Source organism: Dama dama, chromosome 19 (assembly GCF_033118175.1).
Source record: "Dama dama isolate Ldn47 chromosome 19, ASM3311817v1, whole genome shotgun sequence".
Taxonomy (NCBI): domain Eukaryota; kingdom Metazoa; phylum Chordata; class Mammalia; order Artiodactyla; family Cervidae; genus Dama; species Dama dama.
In genome coordinates this window covers 61123548-61145638 of record NC_083699.1, presented here as the reverse complement: position 1 = coordinate 61145638, position 22091 = coordinate 61123548, and the positions used below count along the sequence as shown (strand labels likewise).

The 22091-nt window shown below is 37.5% G+C and overlaps 1 protein-coding gene across 2 annotated transcripts in view; it reads right to left on the bottom strand.

Moving 5' to 3' along the window:
* The window catches only part of ATG3 (autophagy related 3), a 34312-nt gene extending 12369 nt beyond the window's left edge, over window positions 1–21943 (bottom strand). For both annotated transcript variants that reach the window (XM_061167237.1, XM_061167238.1), the window contains exons 1-5: window positions 21548–21943; window positions 17311–17352; window positions 13422–13471; window positions 10504–10574; window positions 769–876 (exon numbers count right to left, since the gene is read on the bottom strand). In XM_061167237.1, coding sequence (XP_061023220.1) covers window positions 769–876; window positions 10504–10574; window positions 13422–13471; window positions 17311–17352; window positions 21548–21619 — 343 coding nt within the window. In that variant the 5' untranslated portion in view covers window positions 21620–21943. The remainder of the gene's footprint in view (window positions 1–768; window positions 877–10503; window positions 10575–13421; window positions 13472–17310; window positions 17353–21547) is intronic.
* Between the last annotated feature and the right edge of the window lie 148 nt (window positions 21944–22091).

Below are 22091 nucleotides of genomic sequence, written 5' to 3'. Positions count from 1 at the left end.
GGAGCCTGGCAGGCTACAGTCCATGAGGTCTCAAAGAGTTGGATACAACTGAGTGACGAGGGACAGCATAGCACAATCATTCCAACACCTGCTTATCTCTGTGAGAATGCTTTTGTAAATATGCACCTGGATTCTGGGACAGGGATTAAGGAATACACTAGACAACTGAGAGGCTCACTAACTTGACATCAGAAACACAGCGCTATAACCAATGGCTCTACAGAACTACTCAGTTGAGGAAAGAGGATGATTTTGAAATTATTTTAAGAAGTTGTTCAGTTATTTTCTCTAAGCCTTGACATAACAATATTTCAACTCATTAAGGAACAAGAAAGCTTCAAATCAAGGAACTCAAGTCCTGAATCTGTTTCTGAATCAAGTCCTGAATCTGTTTCTGAATCATCTAAGGAAACAGATGGCAGTGTCCTTTACTCAGAGCAGAGGAAAAACAAACTTAAAGAGGTACTTTTTCCTGTGCAGATTATTTAGACCTCTGACTATTGCAGTGAATCTCAACTGAGAGCAATAATTTTGCCTTCATGGTATATTTGGCAGTGTGTAGTGGCAAGTAGTACAGTACTATAAAATGTGGTACACTCCAAGGGCATTTTTTCCTAATTTGTTCTCTAGCTTCTTTTCAGGTAAAAATCTTCTGGTACAAAACTATGCCTTGTGTTGCTTTCTTTATTTTTTAAATCAAGGCTGCTATAAAAGATGGCAAAAGAGTTTAAAACAAATTAAACACATGCCATTCTATTCTCCTCTTACCTGTATTATGATAAGTATCTACCCATCCCCCATCACCATCATCTTCTTCAATGATAGCTTCCAATTCATCTGAATATTCCATCTGTTTACACCGCTTGTAGCACGGAACTATAAAGAAATGGCAAGGGCAGTTACTAGAATATATTCTGCTTCCTGTAAATCCATTTTAAAAAGAGAAGGTTTATTTCATAAAATATATTCCTACCACCAAAATATTAAGTGAATATTATAATACTTTATTTCTAATAAGAGTATTTAAGAGTTACACTCAACCCACAGACACATAATTATTTGATGACACTTATCTTTCCCTAATTAGCTTTGTGAGAAGACAAGTAGAAAGGCTCTACTGAGAGTGTTCAAAGTATTCTCTACCTTTATGATCTGTGATCAGCAAACCTGAAGTCAGAGGTGACATTGTTCAACCTCAGGCTAATGAGTAACATATAATTTTAGTGGCTTTACTCTCAGAACATGGAGGCACTACCTGTCATACTCGGAGGTGGTAGAGGTGACCTCTGGTTTAGAATGTTAAAGTAACTTTCAATATGAGCTTCTAATGTGTATTTAAGCTTCAGCTATTAATAATGGATAAACCAGTGTAAAGTTCACTAATCTGCTAAACTTTACTCTCTTACACAAACTGGTGCCAAGTTCTTCATATAGCATATGCTTCGATCAACAGGTACTATTCATATAAGCCTAAAACTGAAAAATTATAAGGTAAAAACATTACGATGTGGGGGTCAACAAAATGCTATTACTCTCTTGATTTTTTTTAAAAACAAGCAAGAGAGACATGACCAATCCCATCAAAAACTATACTGTAGGAAATAAAAAACTGATGTTTTATACATTTTCCCTTTCCTATAATGAGTAGAACACAAATCAATGTATTGTTATGTCATTAGCCTGTGACTATAACAAACTTTTGATGGTTGTTTTCAAAGTAGCTTCATAATAACCTCATTAACTTCATAAATACTTGTTTCAGAAACACGTTTGTGCCTACAGGTAATCTTTCAGTGACACAGTGGATAATAAAAACCTCCAGCTTTGAGATTTTAGATATCAAAGGTAGTATCAATTATACCTTCCATGAAAAATTTAGGTTTAAAAAAGACTGATATTAAGTAGCTGAAAAGATTATAATTATGAAGTCCATTTAAAAGGTCCAACAAGGGGACTTCCTTGGCAGTCCTGCTGGTATAATGACTCTGCACTGCCACTGGAGGGGGCACGGATTCAATCTCTGGCCAAGGAACTAAGATCCTGTACGCCACTGCAGTCAGTGCAGCAAAAAAAACAAAAAAAGCCCAATAAGAAGTCCAATTTTGCTTAGAGCCTCATCATAAACCTACACTTTTTTTTTGCAAAAAGGAATAACAAAATGGAAGGAAATAAAATCAATTATGGAAAGAAATAGTCTACCATAGAAAATCCATAGGAAAAAAAACTTTACCATAAGGAAAGGCTACCCACTCCAGTATTCTGGCCTGGAGAATTCCATGGACTGTCCATGAAGTCACAAAGAGTCGGACATGACTGAATGACTTTCACTTTCATATAAAATTCAGAATTTTATTAAATTTCCAAGTTTCTATCTGAGAGAAGCTAGAAGTACAGCTTTAAGCAAAAATTAAGATCAGTAACGAGGAGGAACAAGATGGCGGAGTAGTAGATGGATGTGAAATACATCTCTCTCCACAGATACATCAGGAATACACCTTCAGACATAAAAGTGCTTTTCTTTCAGGGAGCAAGGGCCTTTTAATTTCATGGCTGCAGTCATCATCTGCAGTGATTTTGGAGCCATTTAGGCTGCCACAAATCAGCTGTTTCCCTTTTAGCCTTAAATGTTTCTCCTCTGACTCAGACGCCCGAATGTGGGGATCAGACCCCTGCTTCAGTTCCCCCACTCACCAAGGGCAAAGGATGAGATGGTTGGATGGCACCACTGACTCAATGGACATAAGTTTAAATAAACTCTGGGAGTTGGTGATGGACAGGGAGGCCTGGTGTGTTGCAGTCCGTGGAGTCGCAAAGAGTCGGACACGACTGAGCAACTGGACTCACTGACTGAAATGAAATGAGAATCAGGTAGTCCTTGCCGCTGCCATACATACCCTAGATGGCGCAGTGGCTGGGAGCTGGAGTTTAGGGACTGTGGAGCAATCCCAGGGCAAGGGCTGCTGTTGACTGCGGAGAGATGGATTGAGGGGATGTGAAGGAGGACACTGTGGTGGGAAATGCCGGTGGAGGAAAGCCAGGCAGCCAAGGAAGTAAGGCAATACGGCTGAGTCATGTGTAGGGGGTGGAGCCATAACCATAACCTCTCTCCCCTGACACGCCAGCATCAGCAGCTGAACAAGAGAGGCTGGCCCATCAAATGCCTGATGCACTGAATTACAGAGTAGGACCCCACCCACGGTGCCCCTTTAAGTGCCTGAGGCACTGTTCTACAGAGTAGGATCCCAAGCAGGGGGCCCCTCTATGCGCCTGATGCTCTGAACAACAGATAAGCACCCCACACAAGGGAGCCCTGTAAGTGCCTGAACGGGCAGAGCTACTACGGAGAAAGACTGGCCAAATAGGCCTTCTGATCGCCAGCTACAAGAGGCTCAAAAAAACTCTGATAAGGCCATAACTCCTGCAGCAGAAGTAGTCCGTGTCCTTGCACAGTTGGTGCTGCCAGGGTCCCCGCAAGCCAAGCAGCTGCGCTATCTTCACGCTCAACTCTCACTGGCGCAGAGCTGCCTCAGGCAAAAAAAAAGTCTTGCATCTATGCACACAGGGTTGCTTAGGTTGTGTCGAACTCTTTGTGACCCTGTGGACTGTGGCCTGCTAGACTTCTCTGTCAGGAAGGGGGGTTCTCCAGGCAAGAATACTGGAGCATATTGGCCAATGCTGCTGCTGCTGCTAAGTTGCTTCAGTTGTGTCCAACTCTGTGCGACCCCATAGATGACAGCCCACAATGCTCCTATGTCCCTGGGATTCTCCAGGTAAGACTACTGGAGTGGGTTGCCATTTCCTTCTTCAATGCATGCATGCTACATCGCTTCAGTCGTGTCTGACTCTGTGCAGCCCCATGGAGAGCAGCCCACCAGGCTCCTCTGTCCACGGAATTCTCTAGGCAAGAATATTAAGAGTGTGTTGCCATTTCTTTCTCCAGTATTGGTTGCCAAACCCTTCTAGAGCACTGTATTTCCTGCTGCCCGAGACCCCAACTCCTCTGAATACTTGGTGCTGCAACTCAAGCAGCTGCACGACCTCCACCTGGCCCTCACAGAGGCAAACCCAGGTCCTCCAAGGCAGCCTCAGGAGCAAACCCCAGTGGAAAACCCATATCCAGAGGTGGAAATAAAACCACAATTGAAACCCAGGGGCAGTGTACTAAGGAAAAAGACCCAAAAACCCTCCTACCAGCTGTACAAGCAGCAGATTAAATCCATACAATCAACTAGGCAGATTTTGAGTCTGTGGAAGGTCATTGAGAGCTCCCACAAAAGGAAATGCACTAGTTCTGATAGTTGTGGACATTTGGAGGCAAGAATATGGGGAAGGACCAGATTAAAATCTGAGCTACCCTCACAGCAGGTCCAGAGATCAGCACAGTGTTAGAGGGCATCCTAGGGAGGTGAAGTGAACTGCGACTCCCAGTGAGGGAAAGGACTCTTGACAGCAGTGATTCAAGAAAAACATTTTTTCTTATGTTTTGACTGGTTCTGTAGATTCTCCTGGATTTCCCCCCCACCCCTTTGTTGTAGTTGTCAATTTTATTGGCACTATGAAATCTAACTAAGCTTTTGAGCTTTTTTTTTTTTTTTTTTACCTCAGTCACATTTTTTATTGCTGTTATAAACCTCTGCCTCTATATTGAGCTTTTGCAGTTCAGGGGAGTTCTTTTTTAATTTTAATTTTTTAAACCTATTATTATTTTTCTATATTTATTTCTCCATTTGCTTTTCCTACTGTTCTTTTCCCCTTGCAGTTAACCTTTTATATAAATCTTCTTTATCTATCTCTATTTAACTTTGCACATCTATTCTTTCTTTCTTTTCCTTCTTTACTTTAGTCTCAACATATTTGTTAGTTTTATTTTCATTGCTTTCTACCCTAATTGGCACCTTGCTTTAGTTTTGTTTTCCAGTTTGTGCTCTATAATTTTGTTCTGGTAGACATAATTTTAGGTTCCCTTTATTCACCAGGTCAATCTATTCTACTTTATTTTTGTTGGACTGTTTTGATTTTGCTTATGGGTGTATATGTATATGTGTATATTCAGTCACACTTTTAATAGTCATTATAAACCTCTGCCTCTACATTGGGCCTTTGAAGTTCTGTGGAATTTTCCTTTCCTTCCTTTTCTCTTTCTTCTTCCATATTTTTTTTCTCTATTTCATAATTTAAATTTTCTTAAATCTATTATACTTTTCTACTTCTCTTCCTTTGTTTGCCTTTCCTACTGTTCTTTTCCCCTTGCAGTTAATCTTCAATATATACAAATCATCTTCATCTACCTCTATTTAACACTGCATAGCTACTCTTTCTTTCCTTTCCTCTCAACATATTTGCTACTATTATTTTCATTGCTTTATTCCCCAACTGGCACCTTGTTTTAGTTTTGTTTTCCAGTTTGTGCTTTAGTGAAGTTGTTCTTAACTGGTGAATATAATCTTTTGATTTCCTATGTTCGCTGGGTCAATCTACTGTACTTTATTTTGTTGGACTGTTTTGACTTTGCTCATGGGAATATATGTATATGTGTATATATATTCCATTATTTTAAGTATTATTTCCCTGATTTTATAACTGCCATTTGTCTGGGGTTCATCTTTGGTTTCTCATTTTGGATATTTGTTTAATCTCACTTAATGCCGTAAGAAACCACTTGTGGAATCTTTGATCCTGACCAGAGATCAAGTCCTGAGCCTTTGGAGTGGGAGCACTGACTCCAAGACCCTGGATTACCAGAGAACTAACCCTAGGGAGTATCAAATAGTGAAAACTCCCACAAAGGAAATTACCTGAATACAAGACCCAGCATCACCCAACCACCCTGTATAAGATGCCTCATCTAAATAAAACAAAAATACAGTCATCAGCAGACAGGATTACCACCTCACTCAGCCTTGCCCATTAGAGGAATAACAAATGAACAAACAAAAATTCAGCACAAATCTCACCCTTAAACAAACCACTAGACCAACCTTAGAGGGCAGAAACCAAAAGGAAGAAAGAATTCAACCTTGAAGCATGGGAAAAAGAGACCTCAAACACAATAAGTTAAAAAAAAAAAAAAAAAAAAAGCAGAGAAATGCTACACAAATGAAGGAACAAACTAGAAACACTGAAGTCCAAATAAATGAGGAAATAGGCAAACTAACTGGAAAAGAATTCAGAATACTGATAGTAAGATGATCAAAACCTTGGAAACAAAATGGAGAAAACACAAGAATCAACTAACAAAGACCTAGAATCAAAGAAGAAACATACAGAGACAAACAACACAATAACTGAAATTGAAAATACTCTAGAAGGAATCAATGGCAGAATATCTGAAGCAGAAGAACAAAACAGTGAGCTGGAAGATAAAATGGTGGAAATAACTTCTGAAGAGCAAAATAAAATAGAAAGAATGAAAAGAACTGAGGACAGTCTCAGAGACCTCTGGGACCATATCACACGTACCAACATTCAAATTACAGGGGTCCCAGAAGAAGAGAAAAAAGGTATGGGAAATTTTTTGAAGAGATTATAGTTGAAAATTTTCCCAACATGGAAAAGGAAATAGTCAATCAAGTCCAAGAGGCACAAAGAATCCCATACAGGATAAACCCAAGGAGAAACACGCCAAGACACATACTAATCAAACTAACAAAGACCAGACGCAAAGAAAGAATATTAAAAGCAGCAACGAAGAAGCAACAAGTAACATACAAGGGAAACCCCATATGCTTAACAGCTGATCTTTCCACAGAAACTACAGGCCAGAAGGAATGGCAGGATATATTTAAAGTAATGAAAGGGAAAAATCTATAACCAAGATTACTGTACCCGGAAAGGATATCATTCAAAATTGATGGAGAAATAAAAAATTTTTCAGACAAAGAAAAGTTAAGAGAATTCAGTACCAACAAACCAGCTATACAACAAATGTTAAACGAATTTATACAGTCAAGGAACACAAGAGAAGAAAAAAGATCTACAAGATCAACCCCAAACAATTAAGAAAATGGCAACAGGAACATACTTATCAATAATTACTTTAAATGTAAATGGATTAAATGCTCCAACCAAAAGACAGACTGGCTGAATGGATACAAAAGCAAGACCCATATACAGGCTGTCTACAAGAAACCCACTTCAGACCTAAGGACACATATAGACTGAAAGTGAGAGAATGGAAAAATATATTCCATGCAAATGGGAAGTAAAAGAAAGCTGGAGTAGCCATCCTCATATCAGACAAAATAAACCTTAAAAATAAAGAGATAAGGAAGGACACTACATAATAATCAAGGGATCAATCCAAGAGGAAGACATAACAATTGTAAAAATCTATGCACCCAACACAGGAGCACCTCAATACGTAAAACAAACACTAACAAACATAAAAGGAGAAATTGACAGTAACACAATAATAACAGGAGACTTTTAACAGTCCACTCACACCAATGGACAGATCATTAAAACAGAAAACTAATAAGGAAACACAAGTCTTAAATAGTACATTAGATGAGATGGACCTCATTGATATCTTCAGGACATTCCATCCAAATGCAGAAGAATACACCTTCTTCTCAAGTGCACATGGAACATTCTCCAGGATAGACCACATCTTGGGTCACAAATCATACCTCAGTAAATTTAAGAAAACTGAAATCGTATCAAGCATCTTCTCCGACCACAGTGCTATGAAACTAGATATCAATTACAAGAAAAAAGTGTAAGAAACACAAACACATGGAGATTAAGCAACACATTTCTAAATAACCAACAGGTTCCTGAAGAAATCAAAAGGGAAATCAAAATATTTCTAGAAACAAATGACAATGAAAACACAACTCAAAACCTATGGGATGCAGCAAAAGCAGTTCTAAGAGGGAAGTTTATAGCAATACAATCTTACCTCAAGAAACAAGAAAAAAATCAGACAACCTAACTTTACACCTAAAACAACTGAAAACAGAAGAACATAAAAACCCCAAAATTAGTAGAAGGAAAGAAATCATTAAGATCCCAGCAGATATAAATGACAAAGAAATGAAAGAAACAGTAGTAAAGATTAACAAAACTAAAAGCTGGTTCTTTGAGAAGATAAACAAAATTGACAAACCTTTAGCCAGACTCATCAAGAACAAAAGACAGAAGAATCAAATCAACAAAATCAGAAATGAAAAAGGAGAGGTTACAACAGACAATGCAGAAACACAAAAGATTATGAGAGACTATTATGAACAACTACATGGCAATAAAATGGATAACCTGGAAGATATGGGCAGATTCTTGGAAAAGTTCAATCTTCTAAGACTGAACGAGGAAGAAACAGAAATTATGAACAACCCAATTGCAAGCACTGAAATTGAAGCTGTGATTAAAAAAATTCACAAAAAACAAAAGCCCAGGACCAGATGGCTTCACAGGAGAATTCCATCAAACATTTAGAGAAGAGCTAATGCCTATCCTTCTAAAACTCTTCCAAAAAACTGCAGAGGAAGGAACACTTCCAAACTCACTCTACAGGGCCACCATCACCCTGATACCAAAACCAGGCAGACAACACACAAAAAGAAAACAACAGGCCGGTATCACTGATGAACACAGATGCAAAAATCTTCAACAAAATTTTAGCAAACAGAATTCAGCAACACATCAAAAAGTTCATACACACCATGATCGAGTTGGGTTTATTTCAGGGATGCAAGGATTCTTCAATATACGCAAATCAGTAAATGTGATAGACCATATTAACAAATTGAAAGATAAAAACCATATGATCATCTCAATAGATGCAGAAAAAGCCTTTGACAAAATTCAGCACCCATTTATGATTAAAACTTTTCAAAAAATGGGCACAGAAGGAACCTACCTCAACACAGTAAAGGCCATATATGATAAACCTACACCAAACATTATTATCAATGGTGAGAAACTGAAAGCATTCCCCCTAAGATCAGGAACGAGATAAAGGTGCCCACTTTCATCACTACTATTCAACATAGTTCTGGAATTCCTAGCTAAAGCAGTCAGAGAAGGAAAAGAAATAAAAGGAATCCAGATCAGAAAAGAAGTAAAGTTCTCACTGTTTGCAGATGACATGATACTATACATAGAAAACCCTAAAGATAGTATCAGAAAATTACTAGAGCTCATCAGTGAATTTGATAAAGGTGCAGGGTACGAAATCAATACACAGAAATCATTTGCATTTCTATATACTAACAATGAAAAATCAGAAAGAGAAATTAAGGAATCAATCCCATTCACCATCGGAACAAAAAGAATTAAATATTTAGGAATAAACCTACCTAAGGAGACAAAAGAAAGGTACAGAGAAAATTATAAGACGTTGATGAAAACAAAGAACCCAATCAAAAAGTGGGAAAAAGACCTAAACAGACGTTTCTCCAAAGAAGATATACAGATGGCTAACAAACACATGAAAAGATGCTCAACATCACTCATTATTAGAGAAATGTAAATCAAAACCACAATGAGATATAACCTCACACCAGTCAGAATGGCCATCATCAAAAAGTCTACAAACAGTAAATGCTGGAGAGGGTGAGGAGAAAAGGGAATGCTCTTTCACTGCTGGTGGGAATGTAAACTAATACAGTTACTATGGAAGACAGTGTGGAGATTCCTTAAAAAACTAGGTATAAAACCACCATATGACCCAGCAATCCCACTCGTAGGCATATACCAAGGAAACCAGGGTTGAAAAAGACACGTGTCCCATTGTTCACTGCAGCACTATTTACAATAGTTAGAACATGGAAGCAACCTAGATGCACATCGACAGATGAATAGATAAAGTTGTGGTACATATACACAATGGGAGATTACTCAACCATAAAAAGGAATGCATTTGAGTCAGTTTTGATGAGGTGGGTGAACCTAGAAACTATTATACAGAGTGTAGTGAGTCAGAAAGAGAAAGATAAATATATTCTAAGACACATATACGGAATCTAGAAAAATGGTTCTGAAGAAATTATTTACAGGGCAGCAATGGAGAAACAGACATAGAGAATAGATTTATGGACATGGGGAGAGGGGAGGAGAGGGTGAGATGTATGGAAAGAGTAACATGGAAACTTACATAACCATATGTAAAACAGATAGTGAAAGAAAGTGAAGTCGCTCAGTTGTGTCCAACTCTTTGCAGCCCCGTGGACTGTAGCCCACCAGGCTCCTCTGTCCATGGGATTCTCCAGGCAAGAGTACTGGAGGGGGTTGCCATTTCCTAGTGGGAATTTGCTGTCTGGCTCAGGAAACTCAAACAGGGGCTCTGTATCAACCTAGAGTGGTGGGATGGTGAGAGAGATGGGAGGGAGGTTCAAAAGGGAGGGGATGTATGTATACCTATGGCTGATTCATGTTGCGATTTAACAGAAAACAACAAAATTCTGTAAAACAATTATCCTTCAATAAAAAAGTAAATTAAAAAAAGTTCAGTAAGTACTAAGGTTTTGTTTTTTTTTAATATATATACAACATAATTCTTACCATTTTTGGTGACCAAAAATTGTTTGCCTGATGGTAGGTAAGCCTTCACTTTCAATTCTTCCCCTGTAGCCCTTTAAAAAGAGTGAAAAGCACCAAAATACAAAAAAAAATATTTTAAAAGGCAAAAACAGAAGATATCACATGTTAATCTCAACATCACACAACCCACACCCCTGAGAAAACTATTTTAGGATTGCTTTGGGAAGGATCCAAAAAGTGATGTATGTTGGGGCAATGAAGAGCATAGCAATAATATAAGTGAAATGTACTAACAGACTGCAGACAGACCAAGAGAATTTAGATTAAATTAAAAAAAGAATAATATGGAACTGTATTAAGCAAGTATTATGTCTTCCTTGAAACAAAAATAATCTGAACCAGATTTTTAAAGTAGGGCTATCGTAAGACCAAGAGGAGGCAGAAAAATAGCTGTATATTGCATAACTAAGTAGGTAGTTGACAAGATTCACATTCCTACTACTGTATTAAAACTGGAACTCAGAGATAAGATGCTTTGAATCACCCGATGATAATACTGAGAATAATAATGACAGAAATAAACAATAAAACCTTTTATTGAGTGCTTCCTGGTAGCTCAGTTGGTAAAGAATCTGCCTGCAGTGCAAAAGACCCAGGTTTGATCCCTGGGTTAGGAAGATCCCTTGGAGAAGGAAATGCCAACCCACTCCACTATCCTTGCCTGGAAAATCCCATGGAGAGAGGAGCCTGGTGGGCTGCAGTTCACAGGATTGCAAATAGTCCAGCAGGACTGAGCAACTAACGCTTTCACTTTCTTTCTATTAAGTACAGGATCTAGAACTCCAATATGCATTATTTTCATATAATCCCCAGAAATCTAAGAAGTAATAATATTAATAGCCCCAGTTTATACAAAACAAAAGCTTAAAGAAGTCACATTGCCCACAGTCACAAAACCAGAAGGTATAAAGAAGTCAAGTTACTCTGGGGTTCCCGCTCTTGAATACCGCGCCCTCTGTGGGTCAGAGCCAGGTATAACATCTCTGATTTGGGGGGCTACTCTGGAATATCCCACTGAGAAATTTCTTCTGAGTTGACTCTTCCTAGAACTGGTCACAGCTGGGGTGGCATGTGGTATCTGTCACAAATATAAATGATTTGGAGTTCTGTTGCCTTAAGCTTCCATCTAAACTTCAAACCATAGATTTGAGCATATGATAAAGCCAGGAAATGCCCCAAAACCATGTCAGCTTCTAGGATTTTTTAGACCATTCCCAAGTGTCAAACTCAACAATGAAATGGTAATGCCTGAAGTTCTGAGGGAAGACGATATAATACAGTCATGATGGCACCTGTAAACATGAACATATAGCACAGAAATAGTCTGCTTCTAGCACAGATTTGAAATAAATTGTTCCAACAGTTCAGTCAGAAGCATAGATACTGAAGTGTGATATAACTGAGTTCTAAGTTACAATAAAATTGTTTCAACCATCATAATTCATCAAGTGGGAACTATAAATACTATCTGATAAACAATGATTCTGTCCATGGATACCAACCCTTAAAACAATACTATAAATTATATAATTAGACAACTAAGGACTACAACAATCAAATCTGAATAAAGAAAATATATATCTATCACATATGTATTGAAGAAAATCCTTTAGTTCTTTTCCTACAAAATGACTATTATTTTAAATGCTATACACCTATTTGACTTGAAATATATATATATTGACATACTGTAGATCAGAATGTAGCTAAATATAGTTTTAACAATTTAGAAGGTGGGAAAAAGTCTAAATCTGAGAGCTTCTATGATATGAACACAATTAAAAATATGGAACAGAAATACACACAGGAAAGACAAGACATAAAAATAAATGAACCTGACATTTCAGCCTTTCTTGGTACATAGGAAACAATGTTCGAGAAGTAAGAACTATTTGGATGTGTTAAAATATAAAAATTAAAGCTAACAGAATAGGCCACAGATGAAAGAGAGTTCCAACTGTGATTTTAAATAGTTTACTTAAGCTCTTTATCAATTAGTACCTTGTTAATTCTAAAATCCCTGCTCCCCAATCAAAACTCTACCTTTCAACTACAACTGAAAAAGGGTCACTGGGAAAAAAAGGATGTAACAAGTTGAACCGCTCATATCCAAACAAGATAATAATTCCAAACAATTCTAGCCTAAATAAAATAGTGTGCCACTATTGGGATCAATTTTTCAGCTACTGCCAGGTGGCTTTATCATAAGTACACAAAGTAATGAAACTAAGTTTATTATTATTCAGATATTTTAAAGATACATTGTGAGAACTGCTAAATTGCTTAAATTACTTTATAATTAAAAGAAAAGTTAATGAGAAAAATAAAAATTAGAAATGTCTGTTACAGATAGATTTCCAATTAAGACTTTACTTGGTATCATGAATCTCTCAACTTTTGAGCTAAAATTCCTAAAAACGGGGAGAAACTTTTGAACCTCAAAGAAGGTCTTATGGTAAAAGAAACATGAGATTCTGAAAAATTCCCTATCTATTAATGTCATAAAAAATTCAATACTTTTTAATTTGAAAAATAAGCTAATCAAAATTATTAAACTTTTAAAAATATTTTTTAAAGACCTACCACAAGAACTGACCTAGACACTAAAGAAAGGGAATACTGGCAAAGGAAGGTGCTGATCTCAAAAATGTCCATCTTTTGTGTTAGCACAGCAAAACAAACAGGTATAACATTCAATTTTTCTTTATTTATTTCACTTTGAGTAATACTGGGGCACTATTTAAAAGAACAATCTACAAGAGGAAAATTAAACTGGTTATTCTACTTTTCATGCACCAATCTATTTTGTAAACTGCCATAATCATGAAGTCACCTCATACCTTTTATGAACTTTCTATTCCTCAATCAAGAGTACTTACCATTGCCATGTTGGACAGTGGTGGACTAAGTGATCTCCAGCTGCCACAAACTATTCAAGATTTAGAAGAAATATGAAAAAAAGGAAAAAAGAAAAATTGAACATCACTGAATGTAAGGTGGCAGAATACCAAAGGGATCATCCTGTGTAATCTTGATACAAAATAACCAATTAAAATGCAAACAGCACCAACTTGCTTTACAGCCTGAAGATTTATTTTTGAACATGTATTAAAACTACAAATTTTAACACTCAAGAAAGTAAAAATTAATTTTGGTAAAGAAAATATTGAGTGCTACTAATTTTTTATTCAATTTTAATCACTGGATGAGATAATGCCAAAAGCATACAGTATCATGAAATGAATAAAAGTAATACAACAGTATTTTAAAACACCAAAACCACTTTATGGGTGAATAAAATGAAGAGAGATTCTTGCTAACAGTTGAAAACTCAATGAAGATCTTTGAAAAAATTACTAAATAAACACAGTTCTATGATGTAAGAATAGTTTATTACCTCATACTGTACAGTTTATCTTCATTTTTTAAAAAAATTTAAGTAATATATAATTTTGAAAGCTTTTTCACACTGTTAAAGAAATGATTAATAAAAGAGAGAAATGAACTGCCAACCAATGGGGAAAAGTTAGAAGCTTTTGGATTGAATTGGAAAACAAGAAGACAATTAAGAAATTGAATCCTCCTAACAAATCTTGGACTTTCTGGTCAGGCTGAATATTGTACAAGTTTTTGTTTTTCTTCAAAAATGAAAAACAGACTCAGAAAGAAATAGTTTAACCTTCTGAAAATTTCCATTATACGTGAGGATGGACTGATCTTAATTGCAAGACAGAAATTCTGCTTATTCTTAAAAGCAGAAAATGAGTCTGTTAAGCATAACTGCAGTGTCCTGACTCAAGCAATATGTACACTTTCCCAATTCTATTTCACAACAACAGCTCTAACTTAAAATCACATAGTGTTCATATGTTTATTACATAGCAAAAAATTACATTATCTTTAATCTTCTAATGCCTTTCTGAGAAAAGTATATATATATATGTAATATCCTATTTTAATTCGAGAGTAAAACTCCTAAGAATTCTGTGAGTAACTTCTTCTAAGAAGATAGATTAACAAGATTTAATAGCATACTCCCAACAGCAACTTTACAAAATGTTTCTACTCTTTTATTTAAAGAATTTCTTGACTATTTAAAGTGATTAGGTAAAGACAAAAACCCAAATGAAAGCAATACCCTCTTCCCCAAGTTTTATGCATTTTGGGTCACTGCAACCAGATGCTACATAACAACTCTGTGGTTATCAGGAATTAATTCATCACTAACACAAAAGTATTAACAAAATGCAAGCAAAACAAAGAATTAAAAATTTTAAAATTCTTTAATGGAATTGTTCTGAGGTCACAAGACTCTAGTATTTATTCCCTAGCACCTTTGGTGATATCAAAAAAATAACAAAAACTCTAGAAGGTAAGGAAAACTATAAAAGAACATAGCATCGCAATGATATTTAGTATATGGTATCTCTTGCTCTCGTGAGCGTAGCCACTATTTTTATTACGTGCTTCCTATGTTCAAATGAAAGAGTCAAATTTCTAAATTCTCAGTACTGCTTACTCTTAGTGATTAAACACTGGATAACTCTAACAAGATGGAATTAATGTTAACATTCTGATAAGCAGCTTTATTCTTCAAGCTATCCTTTAGTACTAGTACTCTACTTAATCAAGCCATATACATGTTGTACATTAAAGTATTTTTAGTCCAAAAAGTACCATATTAATGCTTGTCCCTTGTTTTAAACACAATACTTCCACATCTCTCAGTGAAAACAAAAAGACAGCTAAATGCTGACAGCCAGAAGCCCAGAAACAGTAAGAGAAAACAACTGAACACATCAAATCAGTATAGTAGTTCCATCAAACCAGTCAATCCTAAATGAAATCAATCCTGAATATTCACTGGAAGGACTGATGCTGAAACTCCATTACTCTGGCCACCTGAGCTAAGAGCTGACTCATTGAAAAAGACCCCAATGTTGGGAAAGATAGAGGGGATGGCAGAGGATGAGATGGTTAGGTAACATCATTGACTCAATGGACATGAGTTTGAGCAAATGCTAGGAGACACTAAAGGATAGGGAAGCCTGGAATGCTGCAGTTTATGGAGTCACAAAGAGTCGGACACAACCTATTAACTGAACAACAACAAAGCATTTTATGTCTTCTGATCTTCTTCCTCTAGGCTCATTCTAAACTAAATCCTATAATTGTGCTCTATTCTCAATCCAGGATTATGTGGTTGGTACCCAACTGAGCTAGTTTTTGCTGTGCATTTGTTTAAAAAGGGGGAAATTTATAACTCACTTCATGATACAATTAAGTGCATTGTAGGATTAGTAGCTGTTTTAAAACAGCTTAATTCTATTCAATGACCACAGGCTTGCATCTCTAACTCCAGCTATCCATTCATCAATGTCACTTTCACATAGAGGCGATAAAGCCAAAAAATACAAGAAAAACAGCATACATTCATCTCTGCTCTTTATTTTAGACACTGAGTTTTAAGACTCATGTCTAAATTATACCTGGCAAGAACATTAATACTATCCTTAAGCTCAAAACTTAGTTTTACTTGGCATTCAAGGTATTAAACTTATGATGTCTAAGGCAGACAGGTCCTTTAGAGAATGTCAAGCCAAAACTCATCTTAAAATGAGGAAACATGAGGCCTGTGCCTAGATAGCTTGATTTGTCCAAGTCAGAATAGGAGAAATAAGAGAAATGGGTCTAGAAGGCAGATCTTCCAGGTTTTGTCAGTACCACTATGTGTCTTCACTAAAAATAAAGACAATTTTAGATAATATTGTCAGTTCAGCACACCATTCTTTGAACTTAAAAGGATTTGGACTGAAGAGACTGCATCACAATTTAAAACTGAAAAATCAATTAATTTTTTGACTTCAGGTCTTGGAATTTACAACATGATCATGTAACATGGCTCATTTCAAAATGTTTCTTTCAAAACAGTGAGTTAAGTTCCATTGCCAATGACTGGTACTTTAAATGAGAGCTAAAGGTCAAGCTTAAAGAAATTATTTGCCATTCATTAATGATAAAAAAATACATGGGATATAACTGTAACTACTCATAAAACTGGAGTCCAAAAGGACTTCTGGGCCAGAATTTATTTCTCTGAATACAACAAAATAAATTATCTAAAGGAAAAAGAAAACTTTTATTATATAGGTTTGATGAATATGCAAAATGATTCCTCAAAACATAATTCTATGTTAAAAGTTCAATAAAACACAATTGGTCTATAAAAGAGCCATGAGTTTCATCATTAAGCAGATTCATTATTGTTTGGCTAGTAGAAAAAGTGAAAGAATGGTGAAAAAAATCAGTGTTAAGTATGTAGCAATAAAATATGTAAGCTGAATACTGATAGAAAACTTAATATCCAAGCATCAAGCCAAAGTTTCCAAATGGAAAGCCATGAATACTCATGTTTGGGGTAGAAAGAATCAAAACACAACAAATATCAGAGTTCAAGGCACAGCTCAATATAATACAAATATAATTGAATGATAAATGACTATAGGAATCTTTTCCATTTCTTCTCCCACCCTCATTTTTAAATAAAGAGGAACTATAGAAAAATATGAGAAATGAAAAACTGAGAGGGAAGTTACATTTTCTTTTATGGGAAGTAGAAATCCTTTCAAGATTGCTAATACAGTCAACAGGATCTAATTTTACTCAAATCATGATTAAATTTCAAGATGTTTTCTTATAAAGCTAAAAAGTCACCCAGTTTTCTGTAACTGTAGAATATAACAGCTTTATAATATCTTCGATACTCACCTCTTCTGGGGTGATAACTCCTGTTTCCTTAAACTTGGATTCCTAAAGAAAGTAAAAAGAATAACAGTATTATACTATCTCTCACTTTCAATTGAAAAAACATTTGTGGGCAACTATTTGCCTGACAGTTTTCATTTCAATCCCAAAGAATGTTCAAACTACCACACAATTGCACTCATCTCACATGCTAGCAAAGTAATGCCCAAAATTCTCCAAGCCAGGCTTCAGAAATACGTGAACCGTGAACTTCCAGATGCTTAAGCTGGTTTTAGACAAGACAGAGGAACCAGAGATCAAATTGCCAACATCCGCTGGATCATCGAAAAAGCAAGAGAATTCCAGAAAAATATCTCGTCCTGCTTTACTGACTACGCCAAAGCCTTCAACTGTGTGGGTCACAATAAACTGTGGAAAATCCTGAGAGAGATGGGAATACCAGACCACCTGACCTGCCTCTTGAGAAACCTGTATGCAGGTCAGGAAGCAACAGTTAGAACTGGACATGGAAAAACAGACTGGTTCCAAATAGGAAAAGGAGTACGTCAAGGCTGTGTATTGTCACCCTGCTTATTTAAGTTACATGCAGAGTACATCATGAGAAACGCTGGGCTGGAAGAAGCACAAGCTGGAATCAAGATTGTGGGGAGAAATATCAATAACCTCAGATATGCAGATGACATCACCCTTATGGCAGAAAGTGAAGAACTAAAAAGCTTCTTGATCAAAGTGAAAGAGGAGAGTGAAAAAGTGGGCTTAAAAGCTCAACATTCAGAAAACTAAGATCATGGCATCTGGTCCCATCACTTCATGGGAGATAGATGGGGAAACAGTGTCAGACTTTATTTTTCTGGGCTCCAAAATCACTGCAGATGGTGATTGCAGCCATGAAATTAAAAGACACTTACTCCTTGGAAGCAAAGTTATAACCAACTTAGATAGCATATTAAAAAGCAGAGACATTACTTTGCCACAAAGGTCCGTCTGGTCAAGGCTATGGTTTCTCCAGTGGTCATGTATGGATGTAAGAGTTGGACTGTGAAGAAAGCTGAGTGCTGGAAAATTGATGCTTTTGAATTGTGATGTTGGAGAAGACTCTTGAGAGGCCCTTGGACAGCAAGGAGATCCAGCCAGTCCATCCTAGAGGAGATCAGTCCTGGGTGTTCATTGGAAGGACTGACGCTGAAGCTGAAACTCCAGTACTTTGGCTACCTCATGCGAAGAGTTGACTCACTGGAAAAGACCCTGATGCTGGGAGGGATTGGGGGCAGGAGGAGAAGGGGATGACAGAGAATGAGATGGCTGGATGGCATCACCGGCTCAATGGACTTGAGTCTGAGTAAACTCCGGGAGTTGGTGATGGACAGGGAGGCCTGGCGTGCTGCGATTCATGGGGTCGCAAAGAGTCAGACATGACTGAGCGACTGAACTGAACTGATTTATCTGGCACCCATCTAGGTAATGGAATGTGAAAAAAAAAAATAATCTGTCACTGGTACCTGACCTCAGGATTATGTAGCAGAGGAAACCGACATGAAAGTAATTAAAATACAGTGTGATCAATGCTTCATTAGAGCAAAGCTCTTTGGAAAAACATTCAAAGGTTTATACAAACACTAAACCTCAAAATAATTTTGTAAAATGACTAAATATCATTATTTTACAAGACAGCAAAAATATCTTAAGATGTTTAGACATCTTACAATTCAGCCAATGTCTCACTGAAATTGAGTAATACTAGAAACCAAACCTAGAAATCCTAAAACATTTAATACTTTCCATTATTCTCATCTTCACCAAGATAGTATACACCATACTCTCCCTAAAGTAAGGATGTTACTTACCAAATTTTTCTAAAGTTTAAGTTTTACATAAAATTTTATGGTAGAAATTTACAAAAATGAAGATCCATTTATGAACATTACTGATTAAAAAAATACCAAATTATACATACTAAGCACTATTTGAGTAATAGAGACATAGAGTGAACAAAATAGACCAAATTCATCCTTGTCTTCCTAATAAGTTTAAACTCTAGTGCAGGGAGAAAAGCCAAATGGTAATCAATACCAGGAAGAAAAATAAGGCAGAGAGGATACTAGTGGGGATGGAAAGAGAGAGATGGTTATTTCACATAGGATGGTGAGAGAACAAAGATTTCACTGATGGGTGACTATACAGTAGAGACCTTAAGAAAAGGAAACAGCCAAATGCTGAAGAGCATTTCAGAGCAAATGCAAAACCCAAGGCAAGAGAGTTCTTTTTTTTTTTTTTTTTTTGAGAGCTCTTGATAGATAATGCAAAAGCGAGCAAGAGGTTTTGCTTAAAAACCAGTAGTAGTTGAGATAGGACTCTTAATCAAATCAGTATGGGCTTCCCTGGCAGCTCAGTGTTAAAGAATCTGCCTGCCAATGCAGGAGACTCCAGTTCAATCCCTAAGTCATCAAGATTACCCGTAGTAGGAAATAGCAACCCACTCCAGTATTCTTGCCTGGGAAATCCCACAGACAGAAGAGTGTGGAGGGCTACAGGCCATGGGATCGCAAAACCGTCAGAAACAACTTCGTGACTAAACAAAAACCACTGTAGATCCCTGTAAGGACTTTGGCTTTCACTGTACATATGCCTTTCAAATCACAATTTTTCTTAACTTTTACTTCCTAAGAGAAATCATTCTTTCTTTCCCAGGAATTTAGCTTTTCCTCCTTGCTTTCCCATTTCTAGTAGGAAACTATCAATACAAGAATTAGCTTTGTAAAAAAGGGGAAGTTAGCACAGGGAAGAAGAAGAAGAAGGTCATTAGTTCTTTTTTCCTTATTACTAAAACTACATACTAAGAAGCTAACACATTTTTTCAGTTTGGTGAACAAGTAGAACGCTTCCTAAAAACATAATCTTTTGTTATAAGTTCAGTAAAATACAACTGGTCAATAGCAGTTTCATGTTTAAGAAGTCTTTTTCTCTTGCTCCTCTCTCCTTGAAACTAAAAAGTTTTAATAAGCATGTATTATTTAAATGCTGTATGCCTAGTTAGACATGTTTCTGAAGAGATGGCATAATATGCAAAAGAATCACTTGATTCAAATGTCAAAATCATTTTCAATTTCAAAACAGACTAAATACTCTTAATTAGGATGGGTTTCACACTAAACAAATATAGGCATGGCAAGTGTTGGAGTTCTCATTTTTAACTTTTTTTTTTAACTTGGCCCAGCAAGTTATAATTTTAAACAATTCTTAGTAATAAGTATTTAAAAACACAGGATTAACATTTCCCACTGTCCTGGAAAGGGAGTAAAGTAAAAATTTTAAATACCAGAGTAACTTCTTGAATAAAGAGGAACCATTTCCAAAGGTATTTCATCCCCACACTAAGAAATGTAAAATTTTAATTGAAAACTTACAGAAAAAAACACTTAAGCAAGAAATCCTTATTCATTTAGTTTTCATCATTGCTTGCTTTTCGGAAAGGAAAAATAAAGTTACAATAACAACAAAAAAATCACCCTGAAAGAGTTATAAAAGAAAAACTCGAATGCACTTCGAGAAATTTATCTTTGAAAATAAGAAATCAGCCACCGGTTAAATAGGTAATACGTCACAATTTTTACTTTTAAAATGCTGTTGTTGCCAATGTAAAATAAAATTATGTATTTAGAATGGTCAGGTTGCTCACGTCCAAGATGAACTAGTTTCAGCTATTTTAAAACCTGAAAAAGAGGGGCTTTGCCTATAAACTGGGTTCAATGGTACTGAAAAAAAATGTTGCAAATTTCACCTTGTTCTTTTGAAATCTAACAAAGCTGCGACCTCATTCACAACTATTTCAAACTCCTAATTATAAGAGACTTACTATGAAATTTGAAAGAAAAAAGTGACATGTCATTTTAGTATCAAAAACTGACTTAAGATAAGCAATAATCCTTCTTTTAAAAGTTCAAAAGATTTCGGATGTTAATATTTAACGTTCTCAAACCCACCTAACTGCGGACCACCTTCCAACCCAAGGTACCCAGAGGAGTTGAGCTCCGACGGGAGTAGACAAGAGTACAGACGCACAGAGCGTCGCTCCGCGAACAGATTAAGACCGCGGTAGGGGGCTGCACCTTTTCCCGCGTACCACCCTCACCAGCTGGCTACACCGCTCCCCGCCGGACACCACGGTGACACCCCAGCGCTAGGTCCTCGGTCCCTGCAGTGCCAAGCATGTGCCTGCCAGCCCCTCGCATGGCCGGCTTACCTTGAGGACCGGGGTCAGGTACTCAGCCACTTCCAGTGCCTTTCCCTTCACCGTGTTAATCACATTCTGCATCCTGGGGCCGGAGGGGCGGCCGGCCCCGCGAAGGCGTGAAAACGGCAGCCGGGGCAGGAAACGAGAGTCAGAAAATGTCCCCGCTGCCGCCGATTCGCCTCAGCACCCAGTCGGCGGCACCCGAGGGGACGGGTCGCGACGGGACGGACGGGACGAGGGGGAGGGGCGGCCGGCGCGCCGCGGGACGGCAGGGCGCGCGCTCCTCTCGCCCCAAGCAGCGCGCCAGAGGCCCGGCCCAGCTATCACCTGACGGCGAGTGAGGGCAACGGGGCCGAGTCGGCGGGGAGAAGCGGGCGCACGCGCAACCCTCGCCCTCTGGGGAGCTGTCTTCTCCACCAGGCTTCACTCGCGCCCCTTCCGGCTTCCCCTTCCTCTCACTCTCTTGCCGTAGCTCCGCCGCCACCTGGGCCTCACGTGACACAGGACTCTTCCCGACACGTGACGCGAGAAAGGCCGCGCTGGGGCGGGATCC